The sequence below is a fragment of the Gymnodraco acuticeps genome, unplaced genomic scaffold (assembly GCF_902827175.1).
Source record: "Gymnodraco acuticeps unplaced genomic scaffold, fGymAcu1.1, whole genome shotgun sequence".
NCBI classification, from domain to species: Eukaryota; Metazoa; Chordata; class Actinopteri; order Perciformes; family Bathydraconidae; genus Gymnodraco; species Gymnodraco acuticeps.
The window spans coordinates 1,027,659-1,044,908 of record NW_022990939.1 but is presented as its reverse complement, the minus strand read 5'-3'; the positions used below and the strand labels follow the sequence as shown (position 1 = coordinate 1,044,908).

General features: G+C 40.9%; 1 protein-coding gene across 1 annotated transcript in view; it reads left to right on the top strand.

Moving 5' to 3' along the window:
• Positions 1-15,007: 15,007 nt before the first annotated feature.
• The window catches only part of LOC117558304 (chemokine-like protein TAFA-5), a 177,132-nt gene continuing 174,889 nt past the window's right edge, over positions 15,008-17,250 (top strand). The window contains exon 1 of the mRNA XM_034234379.1: positions 15,008-15,734. Coding sequence (XP_034090270.1) covers positions 15,623-15,734 — 112 coding nt within the window. The 5' untranslated portion in view covers positions 15,008-15,622. The remainder of the gene's footprint in view (positions 15,735-17,250) is intronic.

Genomic DNA, 17,250 nt, shown 5'->3' with positions numbered 1-17,250 from the left:
TTGTATCCGGTTATTTTTATTTTGAAATGTAGTTCCTGACGGACGCCAAAAAAGCCCGAGATTATGGAATTAAACAAATAAATAAAAACAACGATAATTGTGTGTTATTGGTGAGTGTGTTATTTAGAAAAGAATAACAAATTAGAAGGAAACACATATTTAAAAAAATACAGATTTCAGTATTCTGAGGCTCTGAGCCCCATTTATTTTCCTCACAGACGACAAAAAAAAGTCTGACATTATACGATTTAAAATAAAAACAATAATCGTGGCTTGATATTGAGTAAGAACATGTTTTTATGAACCCCACAGCTTCCGGTGTTCCAAGACCCGAGACCTGTACTACGAAGCTGGTTCAACCTAACCTGGATATGTTTGAGTTAGCCGGTTGGCCTAATCCAAAACATACGCGCTCTCGCTGAAATGTACTACGACGGGGGTTATCAAGTGGATCGCTCAAGCCAGCCGTGCCCTATCTAGTTAGGTGCGCATTCACATGAAAGGGGTGGTATTTGGAGCATTCGACCAATCACAAACATGGACAAGCGTACTGACAGCGCAGCGCGTCATACTTCCTGAATTAAAAGTCAACTATAATATTAGACATATGAAGAAGTTAAACTTTAAACATCCATGACTTAAACACTTTATCCAGGATAAAAGCCACATAGCTGCACCTGCAAGGTGAATACAGCTGGTAACAGAAAAAGTGTTTGAATGCGTACATTAACAGGTTTATGAAATCACTGCCCCGTCTAAGACACGAGTGGATCTGACTTTAATTACATTTGACTCTAGTGTTTCGTCAACTTAATGTGTTGTTTAAAATAATACTTCTGCATACAGTATGTGACACTGTGAGTGTTGCACGGCCAGATACGGCTCAAGAAGCTGACTCAGATAAGGAAATATATGATAGGCTACATTATGATGTGATATGCCGCGGACTGTACTGTTACTTTGATCCGGTTACTTATGTTGTGGCAGATATTTAATTAAGCTTTCTTAACGCTAATGTTATAATAGTGAGATTGCTCTGAAGATGGGAGGTGATATTCTATTAATGTTCACGTTCACACAGTCGGTGATTTTTGCCGGCCGTCTTTCCTGCAACGGCAGTTTTTCTGTATTTCCTTTCTCCTGTAATATAACTTGATCGCTTTAAACTCCGCACACTGAGCTCTGATTGGTCAGCAGGCAGTGCTTTCACTGAGTTGAGCTCTTAGCCTGCAACCTAACCTGCTCCGGGGCAGGTTAGCCGCTAAGCATAAGTTACCATGGACATCTAGCCTGCTAAAAAGAGAACTAGCGTCGTAGGACCGGAAACCCCGAGTTTTCCCTGAAGACGGCTAAGCGAAAATCCTGCTTCGTAGTACAGGCCTCTAGACTAAGGTGACCAGATTTTCAAAATTAAAACCGGGGACATTTTGAGTTTTGCGGTCAATATATCATTAACATATCCAATTTTCTTCACTGTTAAAGAAAAAAGGGGGACAAATCTGGTTCAATGTAATTTGAACATTTTAACTGTTGGATACAAACAGAAGGACAATAGCTCATATATGAGACTTCAAAGGTATTTTATTTTGAAACTCTACATCAGATTGTCCTGATTTTCTCTGATTGACTAAATGGGGTCTCCTGCTATCACCCTGAAGTGAAATAAGTATTTTATTGAATTTGAATGACTCTTTGATTATGGACGGTTTCCATTAAATAATAATCAATTTTATAGATGGACAATAGATCTAATTTGAGATTTTTAAACAGCATACATTTTAAATTGTGCTTCAGAAAGTAATGTTATTTTAGGAGTGTTGTGAGATGGTGTCAACATCAATTGAAATTAGTCACCCAGTGGAAATGTCAGATATGTCTTCATAACTGTATAGTTACATTTTACATTCACTCAGTTATAATGTGGTAGTTAATATACGTAGTTTGTTTTAAATGATTATTGATCACATTATACATATTTCTTAATTTAAGCTCCAGTATATGAATATGTTTGGTGTGTTCTTTAGGTATATTTGTTATTGACCGAGTAAACGCTTTTATTTTGAAGGCAGTTTTTACAGGCCTCTACTGTAATGCATATTCGCGCACCGCAATACAACGTGCAGCCGGCTTGAGTGTGTTTTCCGAAGTGGGGGCTGGCTTGACCACAGTCTGTTTACCCAGTGTTTCCTGACATGAAACGTTTTATTTCACCTTGCTATGTGTTTTTAACATATTAAAAAACGGGGACATTTCCGGGGACAGTTTCAACCGGGGACAGGCCAATACAAACGGGGACTGTCCCTGGAAAACGGGGACGTCACACTACTCTAGACAAGACAAAAAGACGTGCTGCAGGCACGAAACATACTACCAATAGAAATACATTGCTTTTAAAATCGTTCTGTGTGACACGAAAAAAAGGGGAAAATCGTGATGGTGACTACGAATCAATAGATTAAATGTCGTGACTATAACACGAAAGGCCGTGAGACTGGGTTGTTCCTCGAGCTGCTAGCTTAACATGTTAGCTGACAATATTATAAACCGATGCGATGTATCATTTGTGAAAGTGAGATGGACAAGAACGATTGTTTTGTTTGTGTTGTGGTTAGCTTCCATGCTAGTTAGCTTGAATTTGTTTTGCTAGTTGTTGTTAGCTAACGGTGACAGCTGGTGGTATTCAAGATAGAGGTTCTTTGTAAAGTTGAGCTAGATTAGGAAAATCGTTTTCTGGCTCAAGCAGGATGTTAGTAAGCTGAACATGTTGATAGTTGGTTGTTACTTGCTAGCATGGTTATGTTAAAGGTTATTATGAAAGGTTATGGGTCATACTTACCTTTTGATCGAGCCAACAAGCTGTTTTAAGTCTTTATGGGAAGATAGCTAACAGATGTGAAATGTCTTCCTGTTTTAAAAATGTCTTTGGCGAAAGATAACATGTAGGCTACAGGAGAGAGATTAATGGCATGATTAATGAGAGAGTGGCAATAAGCAACATTCAGCACAGAGCTTTAGGAGTCTGTTCAGTCCAGTTTAACTACGTGACTCAACTCCACACTCAATTTAACCAATTTCGCAGAGACTATTCCCACACTAAAATATGCCCATTTAACCACTCCATATGTAAACATTGAGCTATTTCACACTGCATATCCTCCCATCACCAGTCATAAGGTCCTTACAGTTTTGACAGAATTGTAGATGGACACAAAATGATTGTCAATAATCTAGGCATGACAGCGGCACCAAGAAACATCACAGCTTCTGCAAGATCATCTCTCATGCTATGAAGACTCCTGATAGCGGCCATTAATCATTCCAGTAATTACGAGGCAGAAAATAAACAATGGGGGTGTACAGATTCTTCTCACTCGTTTTTTTCTTTCTGCCATTAATCTAATCTCCTGTCAGTCCTTTGAATATCACAATACATGCACAGATTCTTGCTTCTCTTTGCTTTAACTATAATCCCCACTCCTGTATCACTCGCTTAATACCACCATCTTCCATTGTCACTGTCTTGGCAGTGAATTGTGTTTGTCTTTTGGGAGACATTGGCAGGTAATTTAGGAGAAAAACAGTCCTTCAGTTCTATGAACTGATATGCCAACAGCGATGCATGCCACCTTCTTTAATTACTTCACGTCCAGAGTTAGAGACTTTGTTGTTTATTTGTGTGTGAGTTATGTGTGTTCATATCTGCCGAATTGTTTGCAGTTGTGCATTTTTCATAGGAATGGGACTTTTCTCTCCAGAGCTTGCTGGCCAGCTTTGTGCCCGGGCAGTATAAACCCATTTGGGGGGTATTATGGACTGAGCGAGAAAGGTGCTGTGAATGGGTAGAGTAGATTATGGAGCGATTCCCTTGAGCTCTCCTCCACCTCTTCATATTACACAGCTACACACACGGGCTGTGGCATTGCTTGTCCCTTGGATCAAACCAGGTTTTTTTTTTTAATTCAGTCATCTGAGAGTCGGCCAATTCATGGGTGCACTAAACGGTTCGTCTCGTGAACTGGTTAGGCTGTAAACACATTTTGGTACAAAACAAGAACACGGTAGGGCTTGTCAAGGTCACAATTGAATGAAAATCAGAAGAACTCTAAAACATCGTTCTAATCGTTACCACATAGATGTAAATGTGCTCGGACCTATTTTGTTCACATTATATATGCTTCCATTAGGCAATATTATAAGGAATCATTCTGTACATTTTCATTGTTATGCGGATGATACTCAACTATATTTATCAATCAAGCCTTATCTAAATAAAATTCAAGACTGCCTCAAGGACTTAAAAACGTGGATGACCTTAAACTTTTTGATATTAAACACGACCAAAACTGAAGTTATTGTACTTGGCCCGTAGAATCTACATAACAAATTATCTAAAGATATACTAACTATGGATTGCATTAATTTGGCCTCCAGTGAGACTCTAAGGAATCTTGGTGTTATATTTGATCAGGATTTATCCTTTAACGCCCACATAAAATCAATTTCAAGGATCGCCTACTACTTCCATCTACGTAACATTGCAAAAATCAGGCATATCTTGCCTCAAAACGATGCAGAGAAACTAGTCCATGCATTTGTTACTTCAAGGCTGGATTATTGTAACTCCTTATCAGGGTGTACCAAGAAGTCAGTCAAGTCGCTTCAGCTGATTCAAAATTCTGCAGCTCGTGTACTAACCAGAGTTAGGAAAAGGGACCACATTACTCCTGTTCTGGCTGCCTTACACCGGCTCCCTATAGAACACAGGATAGAATTTAAAATTCTTCTTCTCGCCTACAAAGCCCTTAATGGGCAGGCGCCATCTTACCTTAAATAACTCATTATACCCTACTGTCCTACTAGGGCATTGCGTTCCAAGAATGCAGGGTTGTTGGTTGTTCCTAGAGTCTCTAAAAGTACAATGGGAGCCAGAGCCTTTTCTTATCAAGCTCCACATTTGTGGAATCAGCTTCCAGTTTGTGTTCGGGCGGCAGTCACCCTATCCGTTTTTAAGAGTGCGCTTAAGACCTTCATTTTTGATAAAGCTTATAGTTAGGGCTGATTAGATTCAGCCCCTAGTTTTGCTGATATAGGCTTAGTTTGTCGGGGGACATCTTACTTTTTCCTTCTCTCTGTCTATACCTGTGTACTCTCATGTTCCGATTAACCCAGCTTCCCCAAATTTCTTTCTTTTTGGTACGCCGGGATCCGGAGTCATGGATGATCCTGCGGTCCTGTGTCCTGGATCGCGAGCCCTGGATCTTGAGTCGTGGCTGTGGTCCTGGATCATAGGTCCTGGATGGATATCCTCATGGATTCATCTTCCTATTATACACACATGCATTTCCAAACATTTGGACTACCTATGTTGCAAATGTATTATCTTTTCAATTTACACACCGCATCTATTGTACGTCTGTCCGTCCTGGGAGAGGGATCCCTCCTCTGTTGCTCTCCCTGAGGTTTCTCCCATTTTTCCCCTTTAAACTGTGGGGTTTTTCCTTTTTTGAAAGTTTTTCCTTGTACGATGTGAGGGTCTAAGGACAGAGGGTGTCGTATTGTCATACTGATATTCTGTACAAACTGTGAAGTCCACTGAGACAAATGTAACATTTGTGATATTGGGCTATATAAATAAACATTGATTGATTGATTGATGTAAATAAATACCCACCAAACTGCCATTTCCTACAGACTTTTATCTCCCAAGTTTCCTGCATATTGCTATTCTAGCCACCTGAGATTGTTAGATAGCGCAGACACATATCCCCGGATCTCTTTCGGGGTTATTTTGTATTTAGCCTTCTAGTGACTGGTCTCGCATGGCGGCACAAGCCTCTTGCTCAACGCTCGCGCCAGGAATCCATAAAGCCACCCTGAGGATTCAGGCCTGTCAATTTGTGTTTTCTTTTTTTTGTATCCTTTCTCACAAGAATACTGATTCCTGCCCTTCATGCTTCTCCCTTTATTGCTCAGTAATGGGGTTGAGATGAAAAGACAGAAAGTAGAATGTTCAAAAAGACTGGGCCGAGCCAAGGAGAAGTCTGCCGTTAGGGGTAGAGTTTGCCCAAAAGAAAGGTCCTGTGGTTCAGCAGCAAATATGAAAGGGTCCGATGGAGGAGGCCAGGAGGGGGATGGGGGGGGGGCGGATAGGGGGAGCGAGTAGATACTGAAGTGAGGATATTAAAATGCTGGAGAGGAAAGCTGGAAGCAACAGCATGGCAACGGTCTGAAGGGAAGGGTATGTTTGGTAGGACAGAGTTGAGATAGACGCGGGGCATCTGGGTTAAAAAAATATATATATTTGGAAAGGGAGTGAAGGAATGGCTGAGCGCAGTGGTTGGGAAAGTTTAGAAAAGTTGTTGACGTTTGGAGATGAAGGCAGAGAAAAGGCTAGAGCAGGGTTATGACTGGAGGAGAGATTAGACCGCTGCCTGCCTGTCTGGAATTGATCTAATACACAACAAGGTGGCTGTTCTTGATCGAATATGGGTGATGAGATAGCAGATTGTCAAACAGCCCCTAAGAATGATGGAAAAAAAATCTTCCCTTACTCCACATGTAAATCTTTAGCATTGTATTCGACTATGATCTAATTAAAAAAGTTCTTAACCCATTTAGAAATCAAGCATTTTTTCAAAGAGGGATTGGTTTGACTGAGACATGATCTTATTATGGCGAAACAATGCACGTCAGTTAAGCTTCTGTATGAGGAGCGGTTCCCCTTCTATAAATGGCCCCTTTTACAGGCTTTACACCGAGCGTGGAGGATTTAAACCAATGGGAAATTTACAAACAATAGCTTTGATTATAGCACTGCTTCATGCTCACCTCCTATTCCCAGACTTCCATTTCCAAGCATCTCATAGCTTCCAAGAAAAGCCCCACATGGGAATATTTCAGATTCCCACAGAAACATATTCATTACCATGCAAATTAGTTTGGGAGTCGTTGACTTAAAGCATTTGCCATACTTCATTTCAGAGTCTGTAAATGCAATTAATTGGACCTCGTTCACAAGAAAAGAGAATGGCCTGCAGATAATTGTCATTGTCGGGATCCTATTAAAAAGTTTCTCCCCCCAGTAAAAACATAACGTTGCGAGGGGAACGGTATCCGCTGCAACATAGGGCCCCATAATGGGATAATAAAACCCCTTTCATCTGCCGTGAATGAAGCGATACTCACAACAAAGCGACACAAAATGATTTCCGACATGATTTCTGAGAGCACCCCATTCAATTACCATTCTTGAACAATCTATGCAAATGGATACCTGCGGTGCCCAGCTGTGACGGAGGGAAATCCTACTTAGCGGGGATTGGGGGAGGAGACATTTCAAAACGAAGAAAGAAACATAAAAAGACAGATGCAATTGGAGGACCAAAGAAGGAGGGTCGCTGCAGTCACTTTGAAGAGCTTGTTTGAAGGTAAATATGGAGGCTCCGTGTTTAAATCCGGGCCAACCAGTCTATCGCTATGACGATAATCGATGATCCAGCATGTTAGGGGTCAGATACCGGTGACAGACAAACAGCCTCGAGCAAATCCAGGCCGAGTGATTGGATGATGTTGTGTGTGCTCAAGCTCAGCAGATATTTGCCATGGAGAGGAAACAGAAATATTGGCTGTGATTATTTATTTTTTAAAGTATGAGTTGGTAAGTTGATTTATTCAGGGCGTAACCTGCATTTATCATTATTTTTTAGTTAATATTGAGTCATACTGACACAGAGAATTATTCCCAAACTATTTATTAGCTCGTTATTTTGGTTTTACAGGACATTGTGTCTCTTTTCTCTCAGCAACACTGTTTCCAGCTAATGGCTCTCTGTGACATATGAACCAACAAGACTGTAAACTTGGTAGCTGGTGTGGTAAAAACAAAAGCTGCCTATATTACGGATCTTGTACGGATTAAAAAAATGTACATGAAATGTTTTTATTGGAAGCTTCAGAGGTGGTGAATATTGATATATTTGGAGAAAGCCAGGCTAGCCTTAGCCAAGCCAACAGTCCACTTGCTAAAGAAAAATATATCAAAGATACACTAAAGAGCTATTATGGTAAAAGTATCTAGATCCTTTACTTAATAAAAAGTGCTTGTACTACATTGTAAAAATACTCAATTACAAGTAAAAGTACTGCTTTGAGAATGGTACATATAGGTAAAAGTTTTAAAGTTTGATCAGTGAAAGGAGTAAAAGTATTGGTGAAAAGAAATTAATAAAAAATATATAATGTTGACAACCCACTAATTTATTTTGGTGGACCTAAATATAATGTTGGACAGTTTAATCGACATCAAAACATCATATTTTAAAAATTCTTGAAAATGTTTATAAATATTAATTTTACTGTAACTCTTTTCACCCTCTGTCTGAAACCAGAGCCCAGTCTGCTCTGTTAGCTGTCCGCCTCTATTATGATTGGTCAACCGTTTAGGGATGTGTCTGTAACGTGCCGCCTCTTAGCATATCACGTATAATATGTTGGGGGGGAGTGTTTGGGAGAGAAACTTTGGGATTTTAGCCTTTGAAGACCATTTACATGCACACAAAACCTTTATAACAAAAAGCATTATAGGGCCTCTTTAATGTGGAAACACTACAATAGCAGGGCGAAACTGTCTTTGATATTTTTCTTTTTGATATTTGTAGAATAGGACAAAATGGGAATTACAAATCTGACCTGTTTTTGTCAATGTGCCGTTATTCCCCATCAGTATTTAATATTTCTTTGGCCTGGTGCCAAGTGGAAGGCTACACAAGCAAATGCACCTGTTATCCATTTGTTAAATGACAGCAGAGAGATGGGTGGGGGGAACAGGTGGGTCACTCTGTTCCCACCACGTTGTTTACCCAGGATCAACCATCACCCCTGCTGCTGGAAGGCATATTATCCCTACGCTACGTATCCATTAGTCAACTGGCTCTGCTGAAATGTTAATTCGCACACGGTCACGAGGGGCTCACAAGATGTGGTCAACTCGACGATGGAGCAACGGAGGGTCAGGACATTTATCTGAAGCGTGTAATCATCACTGTCAGCATCATCATCTGCAATGTTAACAATTGATTTTCTTTCTCCTACATGTCGGAGAACATACATGCACATTACTCACGTGCACATGCATTCACAGTGTGGGATCATTCCCTGTGGGAGCTCAGGTAATCAAGAGGTGCTGCGATGGAATGTACTTTGATTGTAGTCACACATCTCCATTAGTGCAGGGGACAATTACTATAGTATCATTACACCATCTCATAGTTGGAATATCTGTCAAGGCTTTGTGGGTGACAGGCAGCTGTCAAAAACACTAGAAGGAAGAATGGGGAAATCATTTCCCACTTCCACGTTAATAACCGTCCGATTTACACGCCGATTAAATAAAAACATTACATCTTTCACCCATTGAATCACAATATTGATTGAAAAGTAACACCATGGCATCACGGTTATACATTGCACAAAAGTGACTTTGTTTTTCACACATACAGTATACAGGAAATTGCATTTGAGAGGAGGATGATGTGTCATACTGTGCTGACATGAGAGAAATCAATGTTTTAATGTGTTCTCATCTCGTACGTCAGCACACGGATAGATTTGTTTTTCTAGCAAATAGGTATGATATTGACATCCACATGGCATGAGAGACTTCAGAAATGATTCATTATTTTGAAAATTGAGATACATATTAACTTCATCCTTGCACTCTTACTGACCTACAAGTAAAAAGTATTTTCCAACACATATAATAGGCATATAATAACATGTGATATTTCCTATTTGGCCCACTTTGAGTGAATGCAGCATACACATCGGCATGCTGGCATTGTCATTGTGAACATGTTAGCGTGCTAATGTTAGCACAGTTTCTAAGAACTCATTAGTCTGCTACAGTGGCTACAGTCTAGTGGAATACACATGCATTGTTAATGGAATGCAATGCTGGGAATTGTCTTACTTAACTCACGTATTCTTTACTTGTTATTTTCACTTTTCCATTTAAACCAGAAGTGGCAGTTAGTTGTCAAAGAAGTCGAAGACATGCAGTATTTATCTCTATTCCAAAGCTTTTTATGCCGCATTGATATCATTTTCATTGCAACTCCAAATTAGACGATATTGTCGTCGCTGAAGGCCAAAATGAGAAATGTTACTATTGTGCCGACGCGTTTTCAGCACAGCAATGAACTCGCTGACTCTGTGACGCTGTTCAGCTCCAGCATTAAGTCTGGGATCTCTTTCTTCCTTCCTCTCCGTGAAAAGGCTTCTCCTCTCTTCCTCTTGATACATGACAGCCAAAGAGAGCCTGCTGTGGCACAAATAAGAACACTCTGAGTCTGTTCGCTTAAACCACTGAGTGGCAAGATAAGTTCAAAGCCCTCCTCGGTGGCCCAATAAAGAGGAAGTAGCTTGTGTCTGGACGGATCAAAGGGAAGGCGCGCAGAGAGAAGGTCAGGTCTCAGACGCTTCCACACTGAGAAGCTCACTGCTGCACAAGCCCTCCACAACGTTTTCTGGTACTGACTCAACGGCTGCTGCTAGGTTCATTCTTATTTTACAAGTTTGGAGTGTGTTTTTGCAAAAAAAGTAATACAAATCCAGCAGGGAGTCTGCTCCAAACTGTCTCTATTTTAGAGATCAAATGGTAGAGAAAAGCTTCCTGTTCTGACCTATTTAGGCAGAGGTGGAAGAAGTGTTCAGACCAGTAAGTTGCAATAGTTAAAGGTCCCCTATTATACTGTTTTTCATCAATATATTATAGGTCTCAGATATATACAGAACATGTCTCTGATTGGCTGAAACAGATCTTTGCAGCATCCCATAATCCCCTCTGTTTCAGCCCTGTTTCCAAAGTGCTGATTCTCTGTCTGTTACTTTAGATGAAAAATAAGGAGCCCCTCCCCACGCCCCTCTGAGAGATATCTGGTTAAAAAGAACACAACGGTGCTGATTCAGGTGATATGGGGGGGGGGGGGGGAGGGGTGCTGGTTACCTTGGTTGGTGATTGGCTAATGGTTACACAACCCAAAAATCATGACATCATAAAGTGGCCAAAATCTGATCAGCTCATTTTCAGACAGGTTTTTATTTAAATGGATCAAGACAAAAAGAGAGAGAATCTTTTTTCCTGAAGCTTTCAGAATCTCTAGGGGGGACACATGTTGATGTATAAAAGACATGAAAAAGTGGATTTTGCATAAAAGGTGACCTTTTAATTGTTAAAGGGGCCCTATTATGCTCATTACAGGTTCATATGTATATGTTGTACCTCTACTGTGATGACTGCCTGAGTAGATTTCCTTATTACTTTCTACCATTGTTTAGGACCTCATGGATTCACCTTGTTTGAAGAGGCCTGCTGCTGATAGGCATTTCTCTTTTTAATTAGAAGGTCTATGAGACAAATATGTTTTCTAAATCCTGTGATTAAGGGATTTTAAGTGATCAATTACTAGGACCCAGCTTGTTAGGCTCACAGTGGCCGATATATTATATGAACTTCTGAGACTGTGTTCTTGTAAGGAGCTACTCAATATAGGAAAACATATGAACTGTGGCTTGCTTATTAAGCTTAACTAAGTGTTGTATCTGCTGAGCCAGCATGTTTCCTGCTTTGGTACTATAACGTTAAGTTCTTCCACCTCCTCCCTTTTGTCCTATAAAAGTTTAACTGACTTGTAAACCACGTGCAAAATCAATTAGACATCTTGTTGACTCCTGCCCACAATCACTTACAGAGCCGCAGCAGCAGGCTTTTTAATGGAAGAGATGTGGAAAGGTTGACAGTGGTGATAATTAATTGTTATTAGAAACAGCGTGTAAACACTGACATATATAACGTTCTAATGCACAAACCTTAGTTGGCTTCACACTGAAGTGGTGTAGAAGTACGTGTTTCTTGATAATGGATGTACTCAAGTTGCATAAAAGCATTTCGATGGGAAACATTAAGGGAGCAAAAATCCTTAATGTCCAAAGCCTGTTTCTTATTTCTTGATTTGTTCTAAACTTAGATGCAGCGGTAGATTTTCAAACATTAATTGAGCTACTTTCTTCATCATTTAGAGATGTTGTTATTATTCAGGTTCAACAGGTGGCTTTGGTCTAAATTCCTTTCAAATTGAGGCTCTAGAATTCGCATGAAATCCAGGTCTCGGCTTCAGTTAAAGATTTTATGTCTGGATCACAGCAAGCAGTAGAAGTAAAGTATAAAGAAGAGGTTAAGACTTGAATGGATCTGACAAAGTTCATATTTTTGGTCTGAGTTAAATATTCATGCTATTTCATTTTGATGTTAGTATCTGGAAATGAGGTAAATATATCCTCTTTAAACGAGGTGGGGCATCTCTTGCTGCTGCAAAAACTAAGGCGTATATCTCTTCCTAAGAACATGTGGATACGTTGTTTTTTTAGCTGTTGGGCTTGGCAGCAGTGTGTCATTATATCACTTCAAATCCTCATCTACATTTTAAAATATCATTTAAACTGCGGAGATATTTCACAAATCCATCTGAAGCCAGACCTCGGAGCTAAGCAGAAGTGATGTTGAGCGTCAATAGAACCGGAGCCACAATGTCTATTCACGTTGAAAGAGAATAAGATAATAGTTCACTATGGTTGTGCGCCAAAACAGTCAGCCAATATCCTTTTGTTCAACTTTGAAGCCTGTGAAGAGCGGGGCAACATCCTCCAACATAGCAATATCCTAGTCAGCCGTGTGTGTTTCATTCTGTTTGTACTTTTAGAAAATGTTACGTAAAAGTGAACATATGTAGGACACAGCTTGTGCATTATTTCAGACCTGCTTTCGGAACTCTGAAAGGGTAATGCAGCCTATGTGTGCGTAATTGCCCAATTTGCATTAAATGTGTGTGTAGGTGTTTCTGCTGGTGCCATTGTGCCTGTGCCAAGGAGCTGGACAAACAGTCACTGACACAACACCATGCAGGAGGCAGCATGCCAGTGCTCTCCCACCAGGGCTGTAATTGACTGTCTACATTGAGTCCATTGCTTTAAAGATCAGTGTTGCAGCAAGAGACTGTAGAGGAGAGATGGCACAGGCGCAGGGAGCGGAGGCACAGAGGATTTTAGGGAGGAAATGTCCACTTTTTTTTACATTTTTACCATCAAAAGACACAGATTAGAGCAGATTTAGAGGTTTACAAGGGCTGCTGGGGACACACGCCGCAATTAACTATTTAACTACACCCAGAGTGGTTAACAGTCCGCTTTACAAGAGCTCCAGTCTAATGCACATTACTGCAGCAAAGCTAAGCAGGGATAACTCACAGTCTCTATAAAGGAAGAACATAATATCTTCATTAGTTCAACTTTCTCGGGTTTGGAAATTTAATTTTTCTTGCTTATTTATTGCAGGAAGATGACAAGATGTTTAGACGAGAGCTTAAGGTTTAGTATGCAAGGCGGTGGGTTCTCAGGTGGATGCACAGAAGCCTCCAGAGTCTCACCGCTAGCAGACAGCTAGCTCCAGTTTGACGATAGCAGCCAGAGCCCTCTGTGGCGCTGTCTGTGGTGCTGAGGGCCAAGAACTGGTGCTGAGCTTCAGGACCTGGCGCTGTCCGTGGTACCAGTCGAGCATGGTGCCGTCACTGGCGCTGTGCAATGTACCAATGCTACGCTGTTCTGTCCACGGAGCTGTTGGTAAAACTGAGGCACTATGAGGGCACAGTTTATGTTTGTACTTGCACTATTTTATCAGTTGTATTGTGTGCGCTGTTGGAGGAGCCTGTGACCTAAGATGTTCATTGTCATAACTACACTGTATCTATGTACACATGACAATAAAAGCCTTGCATCTTGAATGTATTAAGGTCCACTGACCTATAAGAATAGCAGTAGGATAGTGTTAGAATATCCATTAGAAGATAATATCCTGCACTTCAAATATTAGGTACAATTTTAGTTTTTTGGGTGTTGTAGCACATACACAAAAGAGTGTCTGCTGTACGATACCCCCCTGAGTATCTCCACCGGCGGTTCAACACTACTTTTGTCATTTTTCTCCCAAGCCGATCAGAACAGACTGGACTGTTTCTGGAGGGTGGATTGGTGTTAAAAGGAAGCATTTAAGACACAGGGGAAAGGCAGGTACATTTAGACAGACCTTATGAGATATTGTGCTCTTGAACATAAAAGGATGTTTTAGTAGATGCAGAAAACTCAAGTATGAACCTAAACATTAGCATACAATGTACCCTGAAAACTGTAAAAAATACTTTTTTTGTTGACAATTTGGGGCTACGATATGTTATAAATAAAATTCCATAGATATTACATGACAATGGGAGCAATTTGGGGGTTCAGTATCTTCCCAAGGACACGTCAACATGTTGACTGCAGGGACTGGGGATCAAACCCCCCGACACTCTGATTGGTATATGTCTAATACTGCTCCAAAGTATGTTTCTTAATCTTAAACAAGGACAACAATAAGATAATAAATACATATAATCCCATCGAAAGTATAACAAAGTACGTGAAAGAAGTTACCTTTTAATATTTTCCTCACTCTTTACAGAGTAGTTTTAAATATTCCTTCAAATAATGTGAATTTATTTTTTCAAAGCTCGTGCTGTTCATGGCAGCTTTTAACAATTCAGTCACACTGTACATGACATATGGAATTTATTTCCTTTTAAATTGGCGATGTGTGTAAAAATAAGTGCACTAGTGATATATTATTGCTCCAGGATACAAAGAGAATCACTTGAACATTATATGAATGACGTGGCTCTTATTGAAGGCTGGTTAAATATCACTCAGCCACTCTAGATTCAAAAATCTAACTCCGAAAGAAAAACCACATTAAACCGTGATTCACGCTGTTTTAAAAAAAATTATATAACACGTTTTTTTAGACAGGATAATATTCCAGCACCTGAAGTTGCTCATTGCTGACGTAATATCGATTATCTGAGTGTTTCACTTTGAAAAAAAATCTCTTGGTCGCACAGTGCGCACTTTTCCTCCCACAGCCTTTCTCTACCCAACCACTCTCCTTCCTCCGTCCCCTCCTGCAAGCATGCTGTGATCCTCAGCTACTTGGTTACCAAAACCGAGAGCTTAAAGGACTTTCCCCCCTCTGTTTTTGTCTACCATCCATCCAGACGTTTACTGAGCGGATTTTACAGGACCACTCGGTGTTCTGGGGGGCTATGCTGCTGGGCTGGTGAGTCTGGAGAGAATCGATGAAACCATACCACAGGTAAAGGAGGTTTTTACGACGCTGCGGTACAGCTGATCGAACACTTTGAGCGGTGACTCAACGCTCCGAGCTTCTTTTTTACCGAGTTAAAGGAGATACTGACGCTAACTTTGGGACAACTAACTTGAGTTTCTGCACGAATTGAAACAAAAAACCGCAATTATTTCCGACTCATAAGGAGGATGAGACCTTTTTTCTTTTGCGCAAGGAGCAAATCAGCGTTTTTCTGCCACTTGCTCCGTCTTGACATGTCTTTTTGTGGGATTACACGCGGACCAATGAGCATTGTGAGAGGCCGAACTGGATTGTGAGATTACCACCTTTTGCCTTTTTTTTTAAAAATTATCATTATCCGTCTCTTCGAAGAGGAAGTGCACCGTTTATTCAATGGCTTCAGTGTCCAGGTCGGCGAGGCGCAAAGATGCCGGTCACTGGCCGAAAATGTCGTCAACTTTCTGGGCAGTGGTGCTTCTGACCGCGCTGCTGCTCATCTACTGCGGTAAGTCCCGGTGGCGCTCAGTGTTGGACCACACGTATTAGACATTTGGGTAAATGTCGCTGGTGCGCAGCAAGGGAGGGGGTTGGGGCACCACATTCTTGGCAATGGTATCGATTTCACTAGTGGTATTGTTTTTCTGTTTCTAAGCAGTTATTATTGGAAACACACACCAAATCCCATGTATTCCCTCCCCCTTTAATCCTCGTGTTCTCACTCATGCAAAAAGACAGGAAAGGAAGGGAAGAGGGGGGGGGGGGGGGCGATTAGATAAGGAGGAAATGGGCATTACGGAAACACTTTTTTTTGGACAAGAGTTGAGCTCAAGTGTCCTAGGCTTAATTAAGGCTCCCTTTATGTCTCTCTCTCTCTCTCTCTCTCTCTCTCTCTCTCTCTCTCTCTCTCCTCTCTCTCTCTCTCTCTCTCTCTCTCTCTCTCTCTCTCTCTCTCTCTCTCTCTCGCACACACACACACACACACACACACACACACACACACACACACACACACACACACACACACACACACACACACACACACAGTCCTTAGGGGTGTGTTACTGTCAGACTCACTTACCGAGGTGACACACTCATGCATCTGTCATGTTGTCTCTGCACTGAACACTGGTTGCAGGACATAAAGAATCCACACAAATATAGAAAAACAGACTTTAAATAAATCTGACAAAGCTCTTCTTATACTCCAGGCGGCAATTGCCTGAGGATAAACACATGTATGGAAGCACACACATGGTCACACAATCTCTCTGAGGTCTACTTCTCTGGCTGTGACGATGTCTTTTAATTTTTCCGTTCCCTAGCACCTTCACACCTTCTCGCTTCCTATCTCTGACTCACTTTTGAGGCGATATCCAGCTGGCACACTGTGCTCTCCAGTCTGCTACGTGTGAATCAAACAGGCTATGTACAAATTCCATTTTATATATATATATTTTAAAAAACGGAGGTATTTCATTAGTCGCTGAGGTAATGATTCATATATATTTTTCGAGCACATTAACTATGCTGGTGATTATAGAAATGAATATATTACTTATTTGTACTCCTACAACGAGGAGGATATTGAGTTTGCTTTGTAATCAAACAGGCGCCAGTGTTAATAGAGTGCACACTTCTCTATATGGGGGGGGCTCTTTCTTCCTTTACGGTGCCTTTGGCCCTGTTGATTGATCTTCTGCTTGTGTCCAATCAATGAGCTCGGATGTTTGTTTCAGTCAGCAGTCTTTGAGCCCCCCCCCCAAAGGACCTCCACCACTTCACTCCTTCTGGGAGTTAAGGATCTGAGCAGTAGTGATTCTTTGATTTCCTGTTGTTCACTCTTTCATAAACTCTTGAACCCGTACTGCTCACAATTCTTTGATCGCTTTAATTTAGAAAAATAGTTCAATCCATATCTTTATTCAGTTTCTACAGTATCTGAGGGCCGTTGCTTCTCTGTGTTATAGCTCTCCCCTTTTAAATGTGTCCTTTGTCTCAGCTTGTGGTCTTCCCGGCAGACA